The sequence below is a fragment of the Lepidochelys kempii genome, chromosome 10, assembly GCF_965140285.1.
Source record: "Lepidochelys kempii isolate rLepKem1 chromosome 10, rLepKem1.hap1, whole genome shotgun sequence".
Taxonomy (NCBI): domain Eukaryota; kingdom Metazoa; phylum Chordata; order Testudines; family Cheloniidae; genus Lepidochelys; species Lepidochelys kempii.
The window spans coordinates 43856376-43878139 of record NC_136389.1 but is presented as its reverse complement, the minus strand read 5'-3'; the positions used below and the strand labels follow the sequence as shown (position 1 = coordinate 43878139).

The 21764-nt window shown below is 49.3% G+C and overlaps 1 protein-coding gene across 1 annotated transcript in view; it reads right to left on the bottom strand.

The window, feature by feature from the left end:
* The window catches only part of LOC140918012 (uncharacterized), a 34268-nt gene extending 13212 nt beyond the window's left edge, over positions 1-21056 (bottom strand). Inside the window, exons 1-2 of the mRNA XM_073361538.1 lie at positions 20192-21056; positions 19174-19604 (exon numbers count right to left, since the gene is read on the bottom strand). Of these exons, the coding sequence (XP_073217639.1) occupies positions 19174-19604; positions 20192-20774 (1014 nt within the window). The 5' untranslated portion in view covers positions 20775-21056. The remainder of the gene's footprint in view (positions 1-19173; positions 19605-20191) is intronic.
* Positions 21057-21764: the final 708 nt, after the last annotated feature.

The following is a 21764-nucleotide window of genomic DNA, read 5'->3' as shown; positions in this document are numbered from 1 at the left end:
CTATGCTCTGGGCACCCTTTGCATCAGTGAATTCTGCCCACAGCATCCCATGGTAGGATGTACACTTAGCTCTGATGCTATCTACCTGGGTGTGCACTGGCCCAGGGGATCCAGTAACCCCCCTCCACCATAATGAAACCCCTGCACCCCTCAACCAGCTGCCTCCCGACAGGCCTGGCAGAAAAGATCAGCCTTGCACTTAGCATGCCAACATCCAGGCTGATTGTGAAACACCCTCATGCAAGCTATTTATAGGATGCCAGTCAGCACAGGGCCCAGGCGCTAAATTACATGCTGTAGCACAACTTTTCATAAAGCCAGAGAACCAGCATCACTTTCATTTTCTTACTTATTCCATGGATCTTGCAGTGCCCTCCACAGATTTGTACCGAGTGCCAGGATCCCCCTGAGAGGAGACATCTGGCTTGTGGTGGGGGTCGAGACAACCGGCCAGTGTGTCTCAGCAATAGCTCAGCCTGGCTGCCTCTCTCTTTAATTTAGCTCTTTCTTCCCCAGCCCAGTGGTGGGCTCTTTGTGTGTTGGGGGGGGGGGGGTGCATCCGATGAAGGGAGCTGTAGCTCACGAAAGCTTATGCGCAAATAAATTGGTTAGTCTCTAAGGTGCCACAAGTCCTCCTTTTCTTTCTGTTTACTTGCAAACCTTCCTGGGTATGTGCGGACCAGCCCTGGAAGAATGTCACATGATACTGGAATCCATCTTAAACCGGGTGCTTTTCCATTTAGAAGGAGGAGTATGGACCCAGAGACACACAAGATTCCTGCCTTATGCCAAAGATATATAAGGGGGTGGAACAGAACAAAAGGGGCCAGTCATGAGAAATCCCCCAGTAACTACCTGAGCTGGAACTAACAAGAACTGTACCAGGGGAAAGGATTGGGCCCAGACTAGGAAGGAGTCTAGTCTGTGAAAGAAGCTTATTGGAACATCTCTGAGGGTGAGATTTACCTGTATTCAGTTTCTTAATGTATTAGGCTTAGACTTGCATGTTTTGTTTTATTTTGCTCAGTAACTTACTTTGTTCTGTCTGTTATTACTTGAAACCACTTAAATCCTACTTTTTATACTAAATAAAATCACTTTTGTTTATTAATTAACCTGGAGTAAGTGATTAATACCTGGGGGAGCAAACAGCTGTGCATATTTCTCTATCAGTGTTATAGAGGGTGGAGAATATATGAGTTTACCCTGTATAAGCTTTATACAGAGTAAAACGGATTTATTTGGGGTTTGGATCCCAGTGGGAGCTGGGTGTCTGGGTGCTGGAGACAGGAGTACTTGCTGAGCTGTTTTCAGTTAAATCTGCAGCTTTGGGGGCGTGGTTCAAACCCTGGGTCTGTGTTGCAGTAGGCGAGCATGTCTGGCTCAACAAGACAGGGCTCTGGACTCCCAAGCCATCAGAGAAAACGGGCTCAGAGGTAGTGTCAGCACATCAGGTGACAGTCCCAAGGGGGTGTCTGTGACCAAACCTGTCACATGGGGAGCTCAGATTCCAACACTGCAAGCAAAAGCCCAGGTTCTGGGCCCTTTGCCTGTAGCAGGGCTGAAAAGCAGCCACTCCTTCAGAAAATACCCAGCATAGGTGGTATTATAGGAGAGACCACCCCCCATCCGTGGCTCTTATCTAATGCTTTTCATCAGCCAATTTCAGAGCTCTAGAACATAAGAATGGCCATATTGGGTCAGATCAAAGGTCCATCCAACCCAGTATCCTGTCTGCTGACAGTGGCCAATGCCAGGTGCCCCAGAGGGAGTGAACCTAACAGGTAATGATCAAGTGATCTCTCTCCTGCCATCCATCTCCACCCTCTGACAAACAGAGGCTAGGGTCACCATTCCTTACCCATCCAGGCTAATAGCCATGAATGGAATTAACTGCCGTGAATTTATCTAGTTCTCTTTTAAACCCTGTTATAGTCCTAGCCTTCACAACCTCCTGAGGCAAGGAGTTCCACAGGTTGACTCTCCACAAAGGAGGGCAGTACAATTATCCCCATTTTTACAGGTGGGGAAACTGAGGGACAGAGCAAGAACATGATTTGCCCTTGGTCACTCAGCCAGCCAGTAGTAGAGCTGGGATTAGAACCTAGGACTCCTAAATCCCTGCCTAGTGCACTAGCCACTAGGCCACACTGCCTACCACACCTATCAAGGTAATGGAGGAGCCATGTGAGGCACTTCACAGGTAGAGGCAATAAACTTCTGTGTTTTTTCCTGAGGTGATATCATGGCCCAAGCCAGTGCCTGGAGTAACATACAATACTGCACCAGAACCAAACAGTGGAGCTGTCCATGCCATGAATGCTTTCCCCATCCCTCATTTTGCAGCACAAAGTCCTTTCTAAGCTACAAGAGGCAGCTGCCTTTGTGAGAGCCTGGCAGTATTGCAGGAAATAGCAAAGCAGACACCTGAATCATTAAAAGATCCCTTGGCACTCTTTGCAAGAGTAGGTGCTGTCCCTACGGCCCTGGCCAACTTCTAACATGCCTAATTATGTTGTACCAACCTGGAAACACTCTGCCAGTCGACGTTCCCTAGAGTTTCAAATCAGGAAGTTAATAATCCCGTCTCTTCCTAAGAAAGGGAACAAAAATACTCTGCTGCAAAAATTACTTGTTACTGTGTGCTGTTCAATAGGTGCCACGTTCCACCTCAGAAATGGCTGCAGCATTTTGCCCAAGTGGGGACTGCAGGCTGTAGCCCTGAGGTTTTGTACAGGAGTTCTTTGGGAGCCTTCAGGCTGACAACGGATGGTGGCTTTGCGGAAAAAGGCGCTGAGACAATGCGTTCTGGCTGCACCGCTGCAGCAAATTCATGGCTCCTGAGCTGTAGCAATGCACTCAAAACTGAAGAGCAAGAAAATCTTCCCATGCTTTGATCACTGTAGCTAGCACTGGCAGTTGCACTAGGGGAAAAGAATCTGCACCACTCCTCTTCTGGTGTGAATCAGTGTGTGGCACTCAGTGATTGCCCACATCCTCAAAGGTATTTCTATTCCTAATTTTCCCTGAAATCAATGGGAGTTTGGTGCCTAAATACCCTGGAGGATCCAGGCCCTGCTTTATGCTAAGTCAGTTCCAGCTTCCAACTGGCTGGGCATAACCACAACCAGAGCTGGGAAGCTCAGCCCTTAAAGGCACAGTCCCCAACACCATACAGTGTAGCTCCATTGACTACCCTGGAGCTACACTGAATTATTTCCGCTGAGGAGCCAGTCCCTCATGCAGGGTGAAATCCTGGCCACTCTGGGGTTTCTGCAGTGGGGGCAGAATTCACCCATATAGCCTCCATCAGGGAGGGGCTGATTTCCTGAAGTTTGATACTGGCTAATGAGCATGCCCATCTCACCCGTTCAGGGTCCAGCACACTCTCTTAGGTGTATATCCCCGCCATCCAAGGGAATCAGGTACCTGCTGGCACTTAACCACCAGGGATATCCTAGGGAAAATAGTGAGCCGCCTGGTGGCTGGCATAGAGCTAGCTGCAGCAAGCCTGGCAGCCACCAAGGGCAGTAAACCATTCAGGCCAAAGTTTTCCAAAGTGATCACCGAGTCTGAATGCCTCCATTTTTGGGCACTCGATTTTGAGATGCCTCAGGTCTGATCTTCAGAAGAACTGAGCACCCCAAACTGTGCCTGACCTCAGGCACGTCACTTCCTTGCCCCGTGCCTCAGTTTCCCCATCTCTAAAATGAGGTTAATGATACTGCCGTCCTTTGTGAAGTGCTTTGAGATCAACTGAGGAAAGATGCGCACTAAGAACTAGGGATTATTATCACTACCTTGTCTTGTCTGCCAGCTCTTCTGGGCAGGGACTGTCTCTCACGAGGTGTTTGTACAGCACCCAGCACAATGAGACCCCAGTCTCAGTTGGGGAATGTAGGTACCATCATAATACAAATCTGTAATAATTAGCATGATGACTAATAGTACATTTGGGAAGGTCCACAGCTCAATAAAGTGCCTTTGTGGCATTGCCCCTGCCCCTTTGCACACGTGGCAGACTGTGGCATGGGCACACACTGTCGCTAAGAGTGTGAAATACGCACAAAGACCAGGGCAGGCGCTCAGAGATCAGGTTCATTTGCCTGGACAGTTCTGTTTCAACCACGTCACTACTCTTGGCCCTCTGTGCTAATCGTAGCACATAACGAAGGCTGGGATTTTTCAAGGAGCCAAAAGCAACAAGGTGCCCAACTCCCATGGACTGTCACTGGAGTCTCTGGTTACTTAACTCCTGTAGGTTCCCTTGTCAATCCCAAAGGATTCAGGCTCTAAGGGGAGAATTGGTACTTATTCAGCAGCCAGTCAAACCTCAGCCTCTCGCAAGTGGTACTGTGCTCCATGCTGTCATTGCCTCTGTCCTGTGCCGAATGCCCCCCCGCCCCGGTCCCTCCCTCCAAGCGATGAGGCCCCTGGGCCAGTCCCACCCCTAGGGGAAGTTGGTGGAGTTAGTCTGGGGGTGGTTTTGTCCCTTTTGCTTTCCAAGCCCAGCCCTCAAACAGTTCCACCACACCCGCCTCCACATGACATCAATGGAAAGTCTGAGCCAGCAGCCACACAGAACTTTCAAACCCTCTGAAAGCAGGAAAGTCTCCCGTTTGCCTTTCCGCACCTTGTGGTGCACGCAGTGTGTTGGCGTCTCATCCGATCACAGGGCTGGCGTGTGGTTACCCTCCCAGCACGCAGGCTGGGCAGTAAGCAAATGCCTCAGCTTCACTGTGGGGCTCAGCCACCTGCTAGAACCATTCATTCCCTCTGTCAGGAACGTAAGCCTGTGTGCTGCCAAACTCCTCCTGAGAAGGGCAGAGAGTCGCTCCTGGGGACTCAGCACTGTGCAGGATCCAGCCCTGCATGTACTAGTCAGGCAGAAAGAAAAGGAGTACTTGTGGCACTTTAGAGACTAACCAGTCTACAGCTGTAGCTCACGAAAGCTTATGCTCAAATAAATTGGTTAGTCTCTAAGGTGCCACAAGTACTCCTTTTCTTTTTGCGAATACAGACTAACATGGCTGTTACTCTGAAACTAGTCAGGCAGAGAAAAGCTCTTCTCTGGGCATGGCTGGGTCTTGCTGGCTGCTCTGAGCCAGCTCTGTGATCTGCCTATGCAGCAATCAGAAATCAAGGGTGCAGACCAGAAGGGGGCCATGCTGGGGAGAGAAGAGCTTGCAGGATATTTCAGCCCAGAGCAGAGTCTCCCAGGCCAGCGCTGAGGCCTTGAAAATACCTACCCATAACAGAAGTACTGTTAGCCACTGACCTGTGCTGCTCGCCTCAGACCGAGGGCTGGGAGAGCAGACAGGCCTGTGGTTCCCTGCTTGTGCAAACTAGCGGGGATGGGACAGCACTCTCCAATTTACACTCCTCCTTTGAGTGAATAAATACTCCTGTGGCCCTGTGTGCGGACACAAGTGCTGGACACGGCTCAGGACTTGCCAGACAAGGCAAGGTGAATGTTGTGCTGATTGTATGAACATTAGTGACTCCGGCCAGAGATTAGACTGTTTACATAGCTCTGTAAACTGATTAAAAATCTTGGTTCGCACACATTTACCTTGCCTTTGCTGATTAATCAGCTCCAAAATCATGGTTCAATTACCAGTTTACAACTACCAGGGCCCAACTCTCCTTTCTCTCTTACACCGGGGCCAGTAAGGAGTCAATCAGCCTGATTCTGACCTGGTCACACTGTTCTCACACTGTTCTAATTCTATTGGGCCTGATTCCAGTCTCACTTAGTGTAAATCCAGAGTGTCTCCTAAGGCCAAAGTGGAGTAACACAGGGGTGAAGCCGATACAACTGAGAGCAAGGCCCGCTGTGCAAACTGTTAGGATATAGATATTCAGGCCTGTCTGTAAAGGCCTATACGCTAAGAATGTAGGTGTATTCTTATCACTTAGCTAGTTAAAGAGGTATGAAAGAAAGAATCAAAATCACTGTCTGCCGGTGTAAGGGCCTTCTCTCACTGTGACAGTTTGAGGCCCTGTTCTTAGGCTAAGGCCTTTGGCTAAGCAGCAGAGGCAGCCATAAACTGGGAAGCGACCGGTCACATCCTCACATTCCAAACCAGTCACATTGAAATAAGGCTGTTAGGAATACAATCCTGTCCTGATAATGCCTATCACCTCCAGAGAAAGGGAACTGCCTAGAAAATATAAAAGGAAACTTAGTCTGATAGCATCCTGTCTGGCAAGAACTCACTTACCAATAGCTGGGATGTGAAGTCCTCATTTGTGTTGTTCTATCATTGTAGTCCCCATTTCCCTATTGTTTGTCTGTATAATCTCTGTCTGGTTCTGTGATTGTTTCTGTCTGCTGTATAATTAATTTTGCTGGGTGTAAACTAATTAAGGTGGTGGGATATAATTGGTTAAATAATCATGTTACAATATGTTAGGATTGGTTAGTTAAATTTCAGTAAAATGATTGGTTCAGGTATACTTAAGCGGAACTCAAGTTTTACTATATAGTCTGCAGTCAATCATGAAGTAAGGGAGGGGAATGGGAATGGGAAAGGGAAATTGGAATCATGTTTTGCTAAGTGGGGGAAAATGGGACACAGGTAAGGCTCTGTGGTGTCACAGCTGGGAAGGGGGACACTAAGGAAGGAAACTGGAATCATGTTTGCTGGAAATTCACCCCAAAAAACATTGAATTGTTTGCACCTTTGGACTTTGGGTATTGTTGCTCTCTGTTCATGTGGGAAGGACCAGGGAAGTAAGTGGGTGAAGGAATAAGCCCCCTAACATCTTGGTGCCCTGACTTGGATGCATCGCATTGGATAGGTGAGTGGCAGCCTCTAAGTCCCCCTCCCCAACAGTCTGTGCAGCTGCTTGGAGGGGGTATAGCGAACTCTCTTGATGGTGCTCCACTAAGCTTCATGTGGATCATGGTCCCTAGGGGCTAGTCCAAGCAGGTGGAAGTTACAGCAGCCCTCAGCACCCAGGAGCTCTTTGATCCCAGGCTGGTGGCAGGACTGGGCGAGGCTAAGAGCCCCCTTTTCCTCCCCTCATTCAGCCATGCCAGACTCTGCTGCAGTGCAGCTGAGGACAGTGCCCCAAGGCTGCATCCGGGGCCTCTCACTCTGAACCCAAGATGCATCTGCTTTACTCCACCCCTCCAGCTTAAGACTCTCATTGGGGTAGTGGGAGTTGTGAGTGCTCAGCACCACTCAGCAGGAGGTTCATTCCCACAGGCTCCTCTGGAGCGCCCCAGCTGCTTATGCGTGTCCCTTATGGAAGTTGGGCCCAGTCAGCTGGGCAGACTGTGAGAAGAATCCGCTGCCCCTAGGGCATGGGGGGGGGGATGAAGCACTAAAGGCAGGCAGCTCAGATGAGCCCCAGCCAGTCTCACTCCCGCACTGCCCAAGGAGTGTCCAGTCCAGCCGTAGATCTCAGGAATACTTCTTGTTAGCTAAACCCTGGCCAAGGCCGCTCTTCGGGGCGGGCTGAACTGCTTCCTCACAAATTCGCCTCTTCCCTTTCTCTCGCCAAGCCATGAGCCCTGAGGTCCCAGTTCCATTACTGAACCATAGAGTCACAGCCTCAGCATCGCAGCCAGTCACTCTTCACAGCATGGCTAGCGAGATAGCTGCATAAGGGCTGTTCACAGATCTGGGCAGGAAGCCAGGACTCCCTCCAGAGAAGCAAAGACTCCTAGATCTATAGACGTTAAGGTCAAAAGGATCATCTCGCCTGAGCCTCCGCTGAACACAGGGTATAGAACCCACCCAGGGAGTCCTGCACAAGCCCATGCCTTGTGGTTGAGCTAGAGCAGATCTTGTCACTTAGTAGAATTATTCTCCACTTCATTAATGCTGCAGCTCACTTGCTGTGATTATGCAGGCAGGATCTCCACCTGAGGGAGCACTTTGCAAATGACAGGGGTAGTTTCCATGTCTGTATGTTGTCCTGGTGCTTGCTCTGCCTCCAGGAGCACTTCCAGCTTCAAGAGACTAAAAATCACGAGTCAGACCCCAAACATCAGGAGAGGTGTGTACAGAGTTTGCACTGGGTTTTTGGTCTGTCTTTAGGTGGTTGAGCTCCCCCTGCCCCTCCACAGGGTGTGGGTGACGATTCATGTTGCCAATGCTCCCAAATGTATGGGGTGAGGTGACATTGGCCGCCACTGCTGGAAGTCTCACCCCACGTCTGCCCAACACCTGCTCAGCAGTTAATCAGTTCTGTCTGCCCTCCCCGCCCGCCGCGCTCCCTTCACCCAAGTTCAGCCCTCCAACCTCACTTCTGCTTCCCCTGGGGCTCTTCATCCCCCTCTCCCAGGCTGGTGGGTCCTGCAGCAGGCTCCACAGACTAGGTCCTGCTCATGGGGGAAAGTTTTACTGTCCCAGTGTGTCATAGCTATCTCAGGAGATTGTGATCATGGCAGAAGAGACAATGCTGCAGGTACCCATAGAGCTAACCACAAGGGGCCTTGGAGTACTAGGACAGAGACCTTGAATTGGACTCTGTTGAGTGGGAGCCAATGCAGGAAGCAGGGCACCAGGGTGATGCGTTCACAGTGACCTGTATTCAGCAGAAGAGCTGCTGCATTTTGTACTAGCTGGACTGGAGCTAGGGGGGGAATGGAATTTCTACCCTAGGGCATATTCTGCTATTTCAATGTTTGTTTTCATCCTCAATACAGACAAAATAATTAAACAGCAACATTTTCCATGGAATTAAATATCTCAAAAACGTTGAACATTTGGAAACGACAAAACAAACTATTTATCTGAACCAAAATACTTGGTTTCAAAATTGTGATTTCAAAATGAAACATTTCTGGTGATAATTTGTGTGTGTGTGTGTGTGTGTGTGTGTGTGTGTGAGTGAGAGGGTGTGGCATGTGTGATCAGAACTGACATTTCCCATGGAATAATTCAACTTTGACAAAACCACATTCTCTGACAAAAATGGTTTCTCAGAAGATTTTTGACCAGCTTGTGTTGCAGCTTCTTCAGGCTGTTTGGCTTCGTCCCTAGTTGTAAATCTCAATGATCCAGTGAAGTGGTCCCAAATGCCTGGCTCACCCTGGCCTGCTGGGCTAGGCTGCCAGCTGGGTGTGAGTGGCACAACAGTTTCAGTTTCACTGAGGTGGCATTTAGTGGGTGCGCATAACCAGGGCTAGACTAACTCTCCTTTGGGCCCAGGGCTATTAAATTTTGTGGGACCCCTGGGGGTTTGAAGTGGGCTCAGGGATGGGGCAGGTGATTGGGGTGCAGGAGGGGGTGCAGCTTCATCGTGGGGGGTGGGCTCTGGGGTGGGGCCTGGGATGGGAGAGAGGGTTGGGGTGCAGCAGGCAGTTCGGGATGCAGGTTCTGGGTGGGAGTTTGCGTGCAGCAGGGGGCTCAGGGCTGGGACAGGGGGTTGGGGTGCAGGTCGGAGTGCAGAGTCTGGGAGGGAATTTGGGTGCAGGAGGGGACGAGGGGTGCTGGTTCCAGCCAGGAGGCACTTACCTCAGGTGGCTCCTGGTCAGCGGCGCAGCAGGGCTAAGGCAGGATCCCTTCCTGCCCTGGCTCCGCACTGCTCTGCTCCCCAAGGGGGCTGTCATGTCGGGCCCCTAGGCAGAGGAGCCGGGCAGCTCTGCGCGGTGTACATAGCTGCAGGGGTGGCGTCTGTGGGCACAGGCAACCATTGGCCAAGATACCTGGCCAATGAGAGCTGCAGAGCTGGTGCTGGGGGCAGGGGCAGTGCACAGAGATTCCCTGAATGCCTCTTGCCTAGGGGCTGCTGGAGCACATTGGCGAGCCAGCACTCACAGCTCCAGTGCTGGGGTGGTGCTGAGGCTCGGGGACCAGTGTCTGGCCCATGGGCTGGATGAAAAGAAGCAGTGGGCTACATCCGATACATGGGCCTAAAGGGTTCCCCTTGACCTGTGGGCCTGGGCTGCAGCCCCTAAAGCCCCTGTATTAATTCAGCCCTGTCAAGGTTCCTTCCCCCCTTTGAACTCTGGGGTACAGATGTGGGGACCCGCATGAAAGACCCCCTTAGCTTATTCTTACCAGCTTAGGTTAAAAGCTTCCCCAAGGTACAAACTTTTGCCTTGTCCTTGAACCATATGCTGCCACCACCAAGTGTTTTAAACAAAGAACAGGGGAAGAGCCCACTTGGAGACATCTTCCCCCAAAATATCCCCCCCAAGCCCTACACCCCCTTTCCTGGGGAAGGCTTGATAAGAATCCTCACCAATTGGCATAGGTGAACACAGACCCAAACCCTTGGATCTTAAGAACAATGAAAAATCAATCAGGTTCTTAAAAGAAGAATTTTAATTAAAGAAAAGATAAAAAAAATCACCTCTGTAAAATCAGGATGGTAAATACCTTACAGGGTAATCAGATTCAAAACATAGAGAATCCCTCTAGGAAAAACCTTAAGTTACAAAAAGACACAAAAACAGGAATATACATTCCATCCAGGACAGCTTATTTTACCAGCCATTAAACAAAAGGAAATTTAACGCATTTCTAGCTAGATTACTTATTAACTTAACAGGAGTTGGAAGGCTGCATTCCTGATCTGTTCCCGGCAAAAGCATCACACAGACAGATGAACCCTTTGTTCCCCCCCTCCAGCTTTGACAGTATCTTGTCCCCTCATTGGTCATTTTGGGTCAGGTGCCAGCGAGGTTATCTTAGCTTCTTAACCCTTTACAGGTGAAAGGTTTTGCCTCTGGCCAAGAGGGATTTTATAGCACTGTATACAGAAAGGTGGATACCCTTCCCTTTATATTTATGACACGCCCCCCCAAATCACAGATAGGGTGGAACACTGGCTGTGATTTCTTCCTGGAGCTCTAGGAGAAAACACAGTTAATAAGACACATACATCTCTAAATATACTACTAACTGTATAAAGACTAACAATATTTTCCACATCTCAAGGACGATTTTAACCAGTTGATTATGGGAAACTTTCATGGGAGAGTGCATCAGCCACTTTGTTAGAAGCTCCTGAGATGTGTTGGATGTTGAAATCAAAGTCTTAGAGAGCTAAACTCCACCGAATAAGTCTTTTGTTATTTCCCGTGGTGGTATGAAGCCACTGTAGCACAGCATGGTAGGTTTGCAGGTGGAAACGCCGTCCCCAAACTTATGGGCGTAGCTTTTCCAGAGCATAGACAATGGCATAACATTCCTTTTCACTGATTGACCAGTGGCTTTCCCTCTCATACAGCTTCTTGCTGAGAAACACAACAGGATGGAACTCTTGATTCGGTCTTTCCTGCATTAAGACTGCTCCCACACCACGCTCGGACGCATCTGTGGTCACTAGATTCATCATACTGTCACTCCCATACATCATACATAGTCACCCATTTGTGGATTGTTGGGGAAGGATTGTTAGGGTTATTCGGTGTATTCTACTGAGCCTTTGCCTTCTCCATCTCCAAAGCATGCTTCCTCTCTTTCTCCTTCTCCTCCATTTCTTTAGCCTTTGCCTCCTCAGCATGCTTCCTCTCTTTTTCCTTTGCCTCCATTTCTCTCCTGTGGGCAGCCTCCCTTTCTTTTTCTGTGGCTGCCATTTCTTTTTCTTTTGCCTCCATTTCCATCTGTCTGAGTTCTACCCGTCTTTCATTTTCCTTTTGTTTTTCCTCAGCCTGAAAACTGGCTAATTCCAGCTTCTGTTGAACAGTGCAGTCTGTCATCCTAACCTCTCTGTTTTTAACTAACTTTACACCCGAGAGTTAGAAAGAAAAACAAACAAACAAAAAAAACTGGCTTGTAAAATTTTGCTGTGCTATAACCTGATACCTCTTTTTCTGATAGCTGTTCTCATCCTACAGAAAAATCCTTTTGTTATGCCTGCTGCTCTGTCCCCCAGGCAGAGAGACAGAATCTACAGCTGCAATCACCTTTTCAAAACCTTTTAAAATCCTGCTGTGCTTCTGGTTCAAAATAATCTCTGGTTCAAAATGATCCCACCGCTCTGCCACCATGTCAAGGTTCCTTCCCCACTCTGAACTCTAGGGTACAGATGTGGGGACCCGCATGAAAGACCCCCTAAGCTTATTCTTACCAGCTTAGGTTAAAAACTTCCCCAAGGTACAAACTTTTCCTTGTCCTTGAACTGTATGCTGCTACCACCAGGCATTTTAAACAAAGAACAGGGAAAGAGCCCACTTAGAGACGTCTTCCCCCAAGCCCTACACCCCCTTTCCTGGGGAAGGCTTGATAAGAATCCTCACCAATTTATACAGGTGAACACAGACCCAAACCCTTGGATCTTAAGAACAATGAAAAAATCAATCAGGTTCTTAAAAGAATAATTTTAATTAAAGAAAAGATAAACGAATCACCTCTGTAAAATCAGGATGGTAAATACCTTACTGGGTAATCAGATTCAAAACATAGAGAATCTCTCTAGGAAAAACCTTAAGTTACAAAAAGACACAAACAGGAATATACATTCCATCCAGGACAGCTTATTTTACCAGCTATTAAACAAAAGGAAATCTAATGCATTTCCAGCTAGATTACTTACTACCTTAATAGGAGTTGGAAGGCTGCGTTCCTGATCTGTTCCCAGCAAAAGCATCACAGACAGATGATCCCTTTGTTCCCCCCTCTCCAGATTTGAAAGTATCTTGTCCCCTCATTGGTCATTTTGGGTCAGGTGCCAGCGAGGTTATCTTAGCTTCTTAACCCTTTACAGGTGTCATAAATATAAAAGGAAGGGTAAACACCTTTAAATCCTCCTGGCCAGAGGAAAAACCCTTTCACCTGTAAAGGTTAAGAAGCTAAGATAACCTCGCTGGCACCTGACCAAAATGACCAATGAGGAGACAAGATACTTTCAAAGCTGGAGTGGGGGGAAACAAAGGTTCTCTCTGTCTGTGTGATGCTTTTGCCAGGACCAGAGCAGGAATGCAGGTCAGAACTCCTGTAAAGAGTTAGGTTTCAGAGTAGCAGCCATGTTAGTCTGTATTTGCAAAAAGAAAAGGAGTACTTGTGGCACCTTAGAGACTAACACATTTATTTGAGCATAAGCTTTCGTGAGCTACAGCTCACTTCATCCGATGCATTCAGTGGAAAATACAGTGGGAGATTTATATACATAGAGAACATGAAACAATGGGTGTTACCATACATCACTCTCACAGATCTTGGGAGACAGGCCAGTCCTTGCTTACAGACAGCCCCCTAACCTGAAGCAAATACTCACCAGCAACCACAAACCACACAACAGAACCACTAACCCAGGAACCTATCCTTGCAACAAAGCCCGTTGCCAACTGTGTCCACATATCTATTCAGGGGACACCATCATAGGGCCTAATCATATCAGCCACACTATCAGAGGCTTGTTCACCTGCACATCTACCAATGTCATATATGCCATCATGTGCCAGCAGTGCCCCTCTGCCATGTACATTGGTCAAACTGGACAGTCTCTACGTAAAAGAATAAATGGACACAAATCAGATGTCAAGAATTATAACATTCAAAAACCAGTCGGAGAACATTTCGATCTCTTTGGTCACTCGATTACAGACCTAAAGGTTGCAATTCTTCAACAAAAAAACTTCAAAAACAGACTCCAGTGAGAGACTGCTGAATTGGAATTAATTTGCAAACTGGATACAATTAACTTAGGCTTGAATAGAGACTGGGAGTGGATGGGTCATTACACAAAGTAAAACTGTTTCCCTTGTTTATTCCCCCCCACCGTTCCTCAGACGTTCTTGTCAACTGCTGGAAATGGCCCACCTTGATTATCACTACAAAAGGTCCCCCCCACCCCAGCTCTCCTGCTGGTAATAGCTCACCTTAAGTGATCGCTCTCATTACAGTGTGTATGGTAACACTCATTGTTTCATGTTCTCTATGTATATAAACCTCCCCACTTGTATTTTCCACTGAATGCATCCGATGAAGTGAGCTGTAGCTCGCGAAAGCTTATGCTCAAATAAATTTGTTAGTCTCTAAGGTGCCACAAGTACTCCTTTTCCTTTTGTAAAGAGTTAGTAAGCAATCTAGTTAGATATGCGTTAGATTCTGTTTTGTTTAAATGGCTGATAAAATAAGTTGTGCTGAATGGAATGTATATTCCTGTTTTTGTATCTTTTTGTAATTTAAGGTTTTGCCTACAGGGATTGTCTATGTTTTGAATCGGATTACCCTGTAAGGTATTTACCATCCTGATTTTACAGAGGTGATTCTTTTACTGTTCTTTAATAAAATTCTTCTTTTAAGAACCTGATTGCTTTACTTTGTTCTTAAGATCCAAGGGTTTGGGTCTGTGTTCACGTATGCAAATTGGTGAGGATTTTTATCAAGCCTTCCCCAGGAAAGGGGGTGTAGGGCTTGGGGGGATATTTTGGGGGGGAGACGTTTCCAAGTGGGCACTTCCCCTGTTCTTTGTGTAACACTTTAGTGGTGGCAGTGTTTAACCTAAGCTGGTAAGAATAAGCTTAGGGGGTCTTTCATGCAGGTCCCCATGTCTGTACCCTAGAGTTCAGAGTGGGGAAGGAACCTTGACAACAGGTGAAAGGGTTTTGCCTCTGGCCAGGAGAGATTTTATAGCACTGTATATGGAAAGGTGGTTACCCTTCCCTTTATTTTTACGACAGGCCCTGTGCATAGTGAGTGCTATTTACATGTTTGGGGGTGCAGGAGGCAAAGGGTGGTGATGGGAAAGCAACTTACAGTAATGTGTAAGGAAGTGGGCAGCACCCCCTGAATCTCTCCTGTTAGCTGCTTTTCCTGCTACTCAGCCTCCATTTCACCCCTCAGTGTGTAGGTTACACCCAGTCTGCACACCCGCCAAACCCAAATGGGTGCATGTTATACTATAGACTCACACCCACTCCTTCACACCTACCCACTCTGTGTGGCTGATACCCCCATTTATGTTCCTGGTGAATATGGCCCAGAGAACTCCACAGGAGGTGCAGCTGCTTCCCCCAAGCCTGAGCTGGGCCCCAGTATGCCGAGTGCTGCCGACCAGACTGCCTGGCCTGTCAGCACTGTGGGGTTGGTCTCTGGTCTCCTTGAGCCAGGGGGTTACAGAGGTGTAAGTGCCGTCAGACACCCAGCCCCCCACAGCTTGAGGTTACACAACAGCTCAATCCACTCCATCTCTTTTGTTTTCACAGTCTGAGTCTGGCTCACAGATTTCCAACCTGCTGCCAGTCTGATCAGCAGCCACATTCGCTGCCTGTGGGCCCCTCCCAGGACAAGGTGCAACCTGCTGGGTTAGCCAGGAGAAGGCAATGAAGGAAGAGGAAGTGGGGAGGTAGGGGCAGAAATCCAATCAGAGGCTTCCCATGTGAAGTGTTGGCTACCAAAGCCGCCCCTGCTGTCAGACAGGGGAACTGCTCCTTTATCTCAGCCTCTTAAATCACTTAGGGTATGTCTACACTACGAAATTAGGTCGAATTTATAGAAGTCGGTTTTTTAGAAATCGGTTTTATATATTCGAGTGTGTGTGTCCCCACAGAAAATGCTCTAAGTGCATTAAGTGCATTAACTCGGCGGAGCGCTTCCACAGTACCGAGGCAAGCGTCGACTTCCGGAGCGTTGCACTGTGGGTAGCTATCCCACAGTTCCCGCAGTCTCCGCTGCCCATTGGAATTCTGGGTTGAGATCCCAATGCCTGATGGGGCTAAAACATTGTCGCGGGTGGTTCTGGGTACATATCGTCAGGCCCCCGTTCCCTCCCTCCCTCCGTGAAAGCAAGGGCAGACAATCATTTCGCGCCTTTTTTCCTGAGTTACCTGTGCAGACGCCATACCACGGCAAGCATGGAGCCCGCTCAGGTAACCGTCACCCTATGTCTCCTGGGTGCTGGCAGATGCGGTACGGCATTGCTACACAGTAGCAGCAACCCCTTGCCTTGTGGCAGCAGACGGTACAGTACGACTGGTAGCCGTCATCGTCATGTCTGAGGTGCTCCTGGTCGCCTCTGTGAGGTCGATCAGGAGCGCCTGGGCAGACATGGGCGCAGGGACTAAATTTGGAGTGACTTGAGCAGGTCATTCTCTTTAGTCCTGCAGTCAGTCCTATTGAACCATCTTATGGTGAGCGGGCAGGCGATACGGACTGCTAGCAGTCGTACTGTACCATCTTCTGCCGAGCAGCCATGAGATGTGGATGGCATGCAGTCCTTCTGCACCGTCTGCTGCCAGCCAAAGATGTAAAAGATAGATGGAGTGGATCAAAACAAGAAATAGACCAGATTTGTTTTGTACTCATTTGCTTCCCCCCCTCCCCTGTCTAGGGGACTCATTCTTCTAGATCACACTGCAGTCACTTACAGAGAAGGTGCAGCGAGGTAAATCTAGCCATGTATCAATCAGAGGCCAGGCTAACCTACTTGTTCCAATAAGGACAATAACTTAGGTGCACCATTTCTTATTGGAACCCTCCGTGAAGTCCTGCCTGAAATACTCCTTGATGTAAAGCCACCCCCTTTGCTGATTTTAGCTCCCTGAAGCCAACCCTGTAAGCACCCCTCCCAGCGTCAGAGCAATGGCAAACAATCGGGCATCTGAGAGTGCTGTCCAGAGCACTCACAATGGAGCACTCTGATGGGGCTAAAACATTGTCGCGGGTGGTTCTGGGTACATATCGTCAGGCCCCCGTTCCCTCCCTCCCTCCGTGAAAGCAAGGGCAGACAATCATTTCGCACCTTTTTTCATGAGTTACCTGTGCAGACGCCATACCACGGCAAGCATGGAGCCAGCTCAGGTAACCGTCACCCTATGTCTCCTGGGTGCTGGCAGAGGCGGTACGGCTTTGCTGCACAGTAGCAGCAACCCATTGCCTTCTGGTAGCAGATGGTGCAATACGATTGGTAGTCATCCTCGTCGTGTCCGAGGTGCTCCTGGCCACGTCGGCTGGGAGCGCCTGGGCAGACATGGGCGCAGGGACTAAATTTGGAGTGACCTGACCAGGTCATTTTCTTCAGTCCTGCAGTCAGTCCTATTGAACCGTCTTATGGTGAGCGGGCAGGCGATACGGACTGCTAGCAGTCGTACTGTACCATCTTCTGCCAGGCAGGCAAGAGATGAGGATTGCTAGCAGTCATATTGTACCATCTTCTGCCGAGCAGCCATGAGATGTGGATGGCATGCAGTCCTTCTGCACCGTCTGCTGCCAGCCAAAGATGTAAAAGATAGATGGAGTGGGTCAGAACAAGAAATAGACCAGATTTGTTTTGTACTCATTTGCCTCCTCCCCTGTCTAGATCACACTGCAGTCACTCACAGAGAAGGTGCAGCGAGGTAAATCTAGCCATGTATCAATCAGAGGCCAGGCTAACCTCCTTGTTCCAATAACAACGATAACTTAGGTGCACCATTTCTTATTGGAACCCTCCGTGCAGTCCTGCCTGAAATACTCCTTGATGTACAGGCACAGCCTTTGTTGATTTTAGCTCCCTGAAGCCAACCCTGTAAGCCGTGTCGTCAGTCGCCCCTCCCTCCGTCAGAGCAACGGCAGACAATCGTTCCGCGCCTTTTTTCTGTGCGGACGCCATACCAAGGCAAGCATGGAGGCCGCTGAGCTCATTTTGGCAATTAGGAGCACATTAACCACCACACACATTATCCAGCAGTATATGCAGCACCAGAACATGGCAACGCGATACCGGGCGAGGAGGCGACGTCAGCGCGGTCCCGTGAGTGATCAGGACATGGACACAGATTTCTCTGAAAGCATGGGCCCTGACAATGCATGCATCATGGTGCTAATGGGGCAGGTTCATGCTGTGGAACGCCGATTCTGGGCTCGGGAAACAAGCACAGACTGGTGGGACCGTATAGTGTTGCAGGTCTGGGACGATTCCCAGTGGCTGCGAAACTTTCGCATGCGTAGGGGCACTTTCATGGAACTTTGTGACTTGCTTTCCCCTGCCCTGAAGCACATGAATACCAAGATGAGAGCAGCCCTCACAGTTGAGAAGCGAGTGGCGATAGCCCTGTGGAAGCTTGCAACGCCAGACAGCTATCGGTCAGTTGGGAATCAATTTGGAGTGGGCAAATCTACTGTGGGGGCTGCTGTGATGCAAGTAGCTCACGCAATCAAAGATCTGCTGATATCAAGGGTAGTGACCCTGGGAAATGTGCAGGTCATAGTGGATGGCTTTGCTGCAATGGGATTCCCTAACTGTGGTGGGGCTATAGACCGAACCCATATCCCTATCTTGGCACCGGAGCACCAAGCCCCGAGTACATAAACCGCAAGGGGTACTTTTCGATAGTGCTGCAAGCTCTGGTGGATCACAAGGGACGTTTCACCAACATCAACGTGGGATGGCCGGGAAAGGTGCATGATGCTCGCATCTTCAGGAACTCTGGTCTGTTTCAAAAGCTGCAGGAAGGGACTTTATTCCCAGACCAGAAAATAACTGTTGGGGATGTTGAAATGCCTATATGTATCCTTGGGGACCCAGCCTACCCCTTAATGCCATGGCTCATGAAGCCGTACACAGGCAGCCTGGATAGTAGTCAGGAGCTGTTCAACTACAGGCTGAGCAAGTGCAGAATGGTGGTAGAATGTGCATTTGGACGTTTAAAGGCGCGCTGGCGCAGTTTACTGACTCGCTTAGACCTCAGCGAAACCAATATTCCCACTGTTATTACTGCTTGCTGTGTGCTCCACAATATCTGTGAGAGTAAGGGGGAGACGTTTATGGCGGGGTGGGAGGCTGAGGCAAATCGCCTAGCTGCTGGTTACGCGCAGCCAGACACCAGGGCGGTTAGAAGAGCACAGGAGGGCGCGGTACGCATCAGAGAAGCTTTGAAAACCAGTTTCATGACTGGCCAGGCTACGGTGTGAAAGTTCTGTTTGTTTCTCCTTGATGAAACCCCCCGCCCCTTGGTTCACTCTACTTCCCTGTAAGCTAACCACCCTCCCCTCCTCCCTTTAATCATTGCTTGCAGAGGCAATAAAGTCATTGCTGCTTCACAGTCCTGCATTCGTTATTCATTCATCACACAAATAGGGAGATGACTACCAAGGTATCCCAGGAGGGGTGGTGGAGGAGGGAAGGAAAATGCCACACAGCACTTTAAGCACAGCACTTTAAAAGTTTACAACTTTAAAATTTATTGAATGCCAGCCTTCTTTTTTTTGGGCAATCCTCTGTGGTGGAGTGGCTGGTTGGCCGGAGGCCCCCCCACTGCGTTCTTGGGCGTCTGGGTGTGGAGACTATGGAACTTGGGGAGGAGGGCGGTTGGTTACAGAGGGGCAGCAGTGGCAGTCTGTGCTCCAGCTGCCTTTGCTGCAGCTCAACCATACACTGGAGCATACTGGTTTGGTCCTGCAGCAGCCTCAGCATTGAATCCTGCCTCCTCTCATCACGCTGCCGCCACATTTGAGCTTCAGCCCTGTCTTCAGCCCGCCACTTACTCTCTTCAGCCCGCCACTTACTCTCTTCAGCCCTCCACCTCTCCTCCCGGTCATTTTGTGCTTTCCTGCACTCTGACATTATTTGCCTCCACGCATTCGTCTGTGCTCTGTCAGTGTGGGAGGACAGCATGAGCTCGGAGAACATTTCATCGCGAGTGCGTTTTTTTTTCTTTCTAAGCTTCACTAGCCTCTGGAAAGGAGAAGATCCTGTGATCATTGAAACACATGCAGCTGGTGGAGAAAAAAAAGGGACAGCGGTATTTAAAAAGACACATTTTATAAAACAGTGGCTACACTCTTTCAGGGTAAACCTTGCTGTTAACATTACATACATAGCACATGTGCTTTCGTTACAAGGTCACATTTTGCCTCCTCCCACCGCGTGACTACCCCCTCAACCTTCCCCCCTCCCTGTGGCTAACAGCGGGGAACATTTCTGTTTAGCCACAGGCAAACAGCCCAGCAGGAATGGGCTCCTCTGAGTGTCCCCTGAAGAAAAGCACTCTATTTCAACCAGGTGACCATGAATTATATCTCACTCTCCTGAGGATAACACAGAGAGATAAAGAACGGATTTTGGTTGAATGCCAGCAAACATACACTGCAATGCTTTGTTCTACAGTGATTCCCGAGTACGTGTTACTGGCCTGGAGTGGTAAAGTGTCCTACCATGAAGGACGAAATAAGGCTGCCCTCCCCAGAAACCTTTTGCAAAGGCTTTAGGACTACATCTAGGAGAACCGCAAATGTCAGGGCAAAGTAATCCTTTCACATGCTTGCTTTTAAACCATGTATAGCATTTTAAAAGGTACACTCACCAGAGGTCCCTTCTCCGCCTGCTGGGTCCAGGAGGCAGCCTTGGGTGGGTTCGGGGGGTACTGGCTCCAGGTCTAGGGTGAGAAACAGTTCCTGGCTGTCGGGAAAACCGGTTTCTCCGCTTGCTTGCTGTGAGCTATCTACAACCTCCTCCTCATCATCATCTTCTTCGTCCCCAAAACCTACTTCCGTATTGCCTCCATCTCCATTGAAGGAGTCAAACAACACGGCTGGGGTAGTGGTGGCTGAACCCCCTAAAATGGCATGCAGCTCATCATAGAAGCAGCATGTTTGGGGCTCTGACCCAGAGTGACTGTTTGCCTCTCTGGTTTTCTGGTAGGCTTGCCTCAGCTCCTTCAGTTTCACGCGGCACTGCTTCGGGTCCCTGTTATGGCCTCTGTCCTTCATGCCCTGGGAGATTTTGACAAAGGTTTTGGCATTTCGAAAACTGGAACGGAGTTCTGATAGCACGGATTCCTCTCCCCAAACAGCGATCAGATCCCGTACCTCCCGTTCGGTCCATGCTGGAGCTCTTTTGCGATTCTGGGACTCCATCATGGTCACCTGTGCTGATGAGCTCTGCATGGTCACCTGCAGCTTGCCACGCTGGACAAACAGGAAATGAGATTCAAAAGTTCGCGGTTCTTTTCCTGTCTACCTGGCCAGTGCATCTGAGTTGAGAGTGCTGTCCAGAGCGGTCAGAATGGAGCACTCTGGGATAGCTCCCGGAGGCCAATACCATCGAATTGTGTCCACAGTACCCCAAATTCGAGCCGGCAACGTCGATTTAAGTGCTAATCCACTTGTCAGGGGTGGAGTAAGGAAATCGATTTTAAGAGCCCTTTAAGTCGAAATAAAGGGCTTCATTGTGTGGACGGGTGCAGGTTTAAATCGATTTAACGCTGCTAAATTCGACCTAAAGTCCTAGTGTAGACCAGGGCTTAGAGTCCGCAGCCAATCCCAGGTACCTGTCCTGGGCCCCAGGTGAAATGGAGGACAGGGAACCAGGAGCCCTGGGCTCTATTCCACCCTCTGTCACTGACATTCAGGGCAGCGCGCCAACAGTACTGTATTACAAGGATTAAATAAGAAATTGCTTGTTCTGTACTCAATCCATATGCCTTTTCCCCACATTTCTACCGGGGTGTAGTGCTGCTGGCACCCGAAATCCGGGATGGAGTAGCGCTCCAGCACTTCCCTTTGCAAAATGCTGCTGGTTGACAACTGGACCCAGAGCGCGGGATCACAACACTCAAATTTTGCCTGGCCAGTCCACCCCTCTGTTCCTGGATCCCCACTGAACAGTGCCCCTCCCTGCTCCACGATGCCCAGCAGTGGAGCAGACAGACACCAGCAACTTCAGCCTCCAGCTCAGCTCTCAGCGCCTGCACAGAACCTGCACAGGAGCTGCTGCAGCTGCCCGGTTCAGCACCTAAGGCCCTGGGTTCCCTGCAGCACCCAGAGCTGGAGAAAGAGATCCTCTGAACATTAAGCCTGTAATTATTCCCTGCCTCAATTTCCCCACAGTCCCTGCTCATGTGCTGATGCTGAACCCCCTTTGCAAAGCACCCGCAG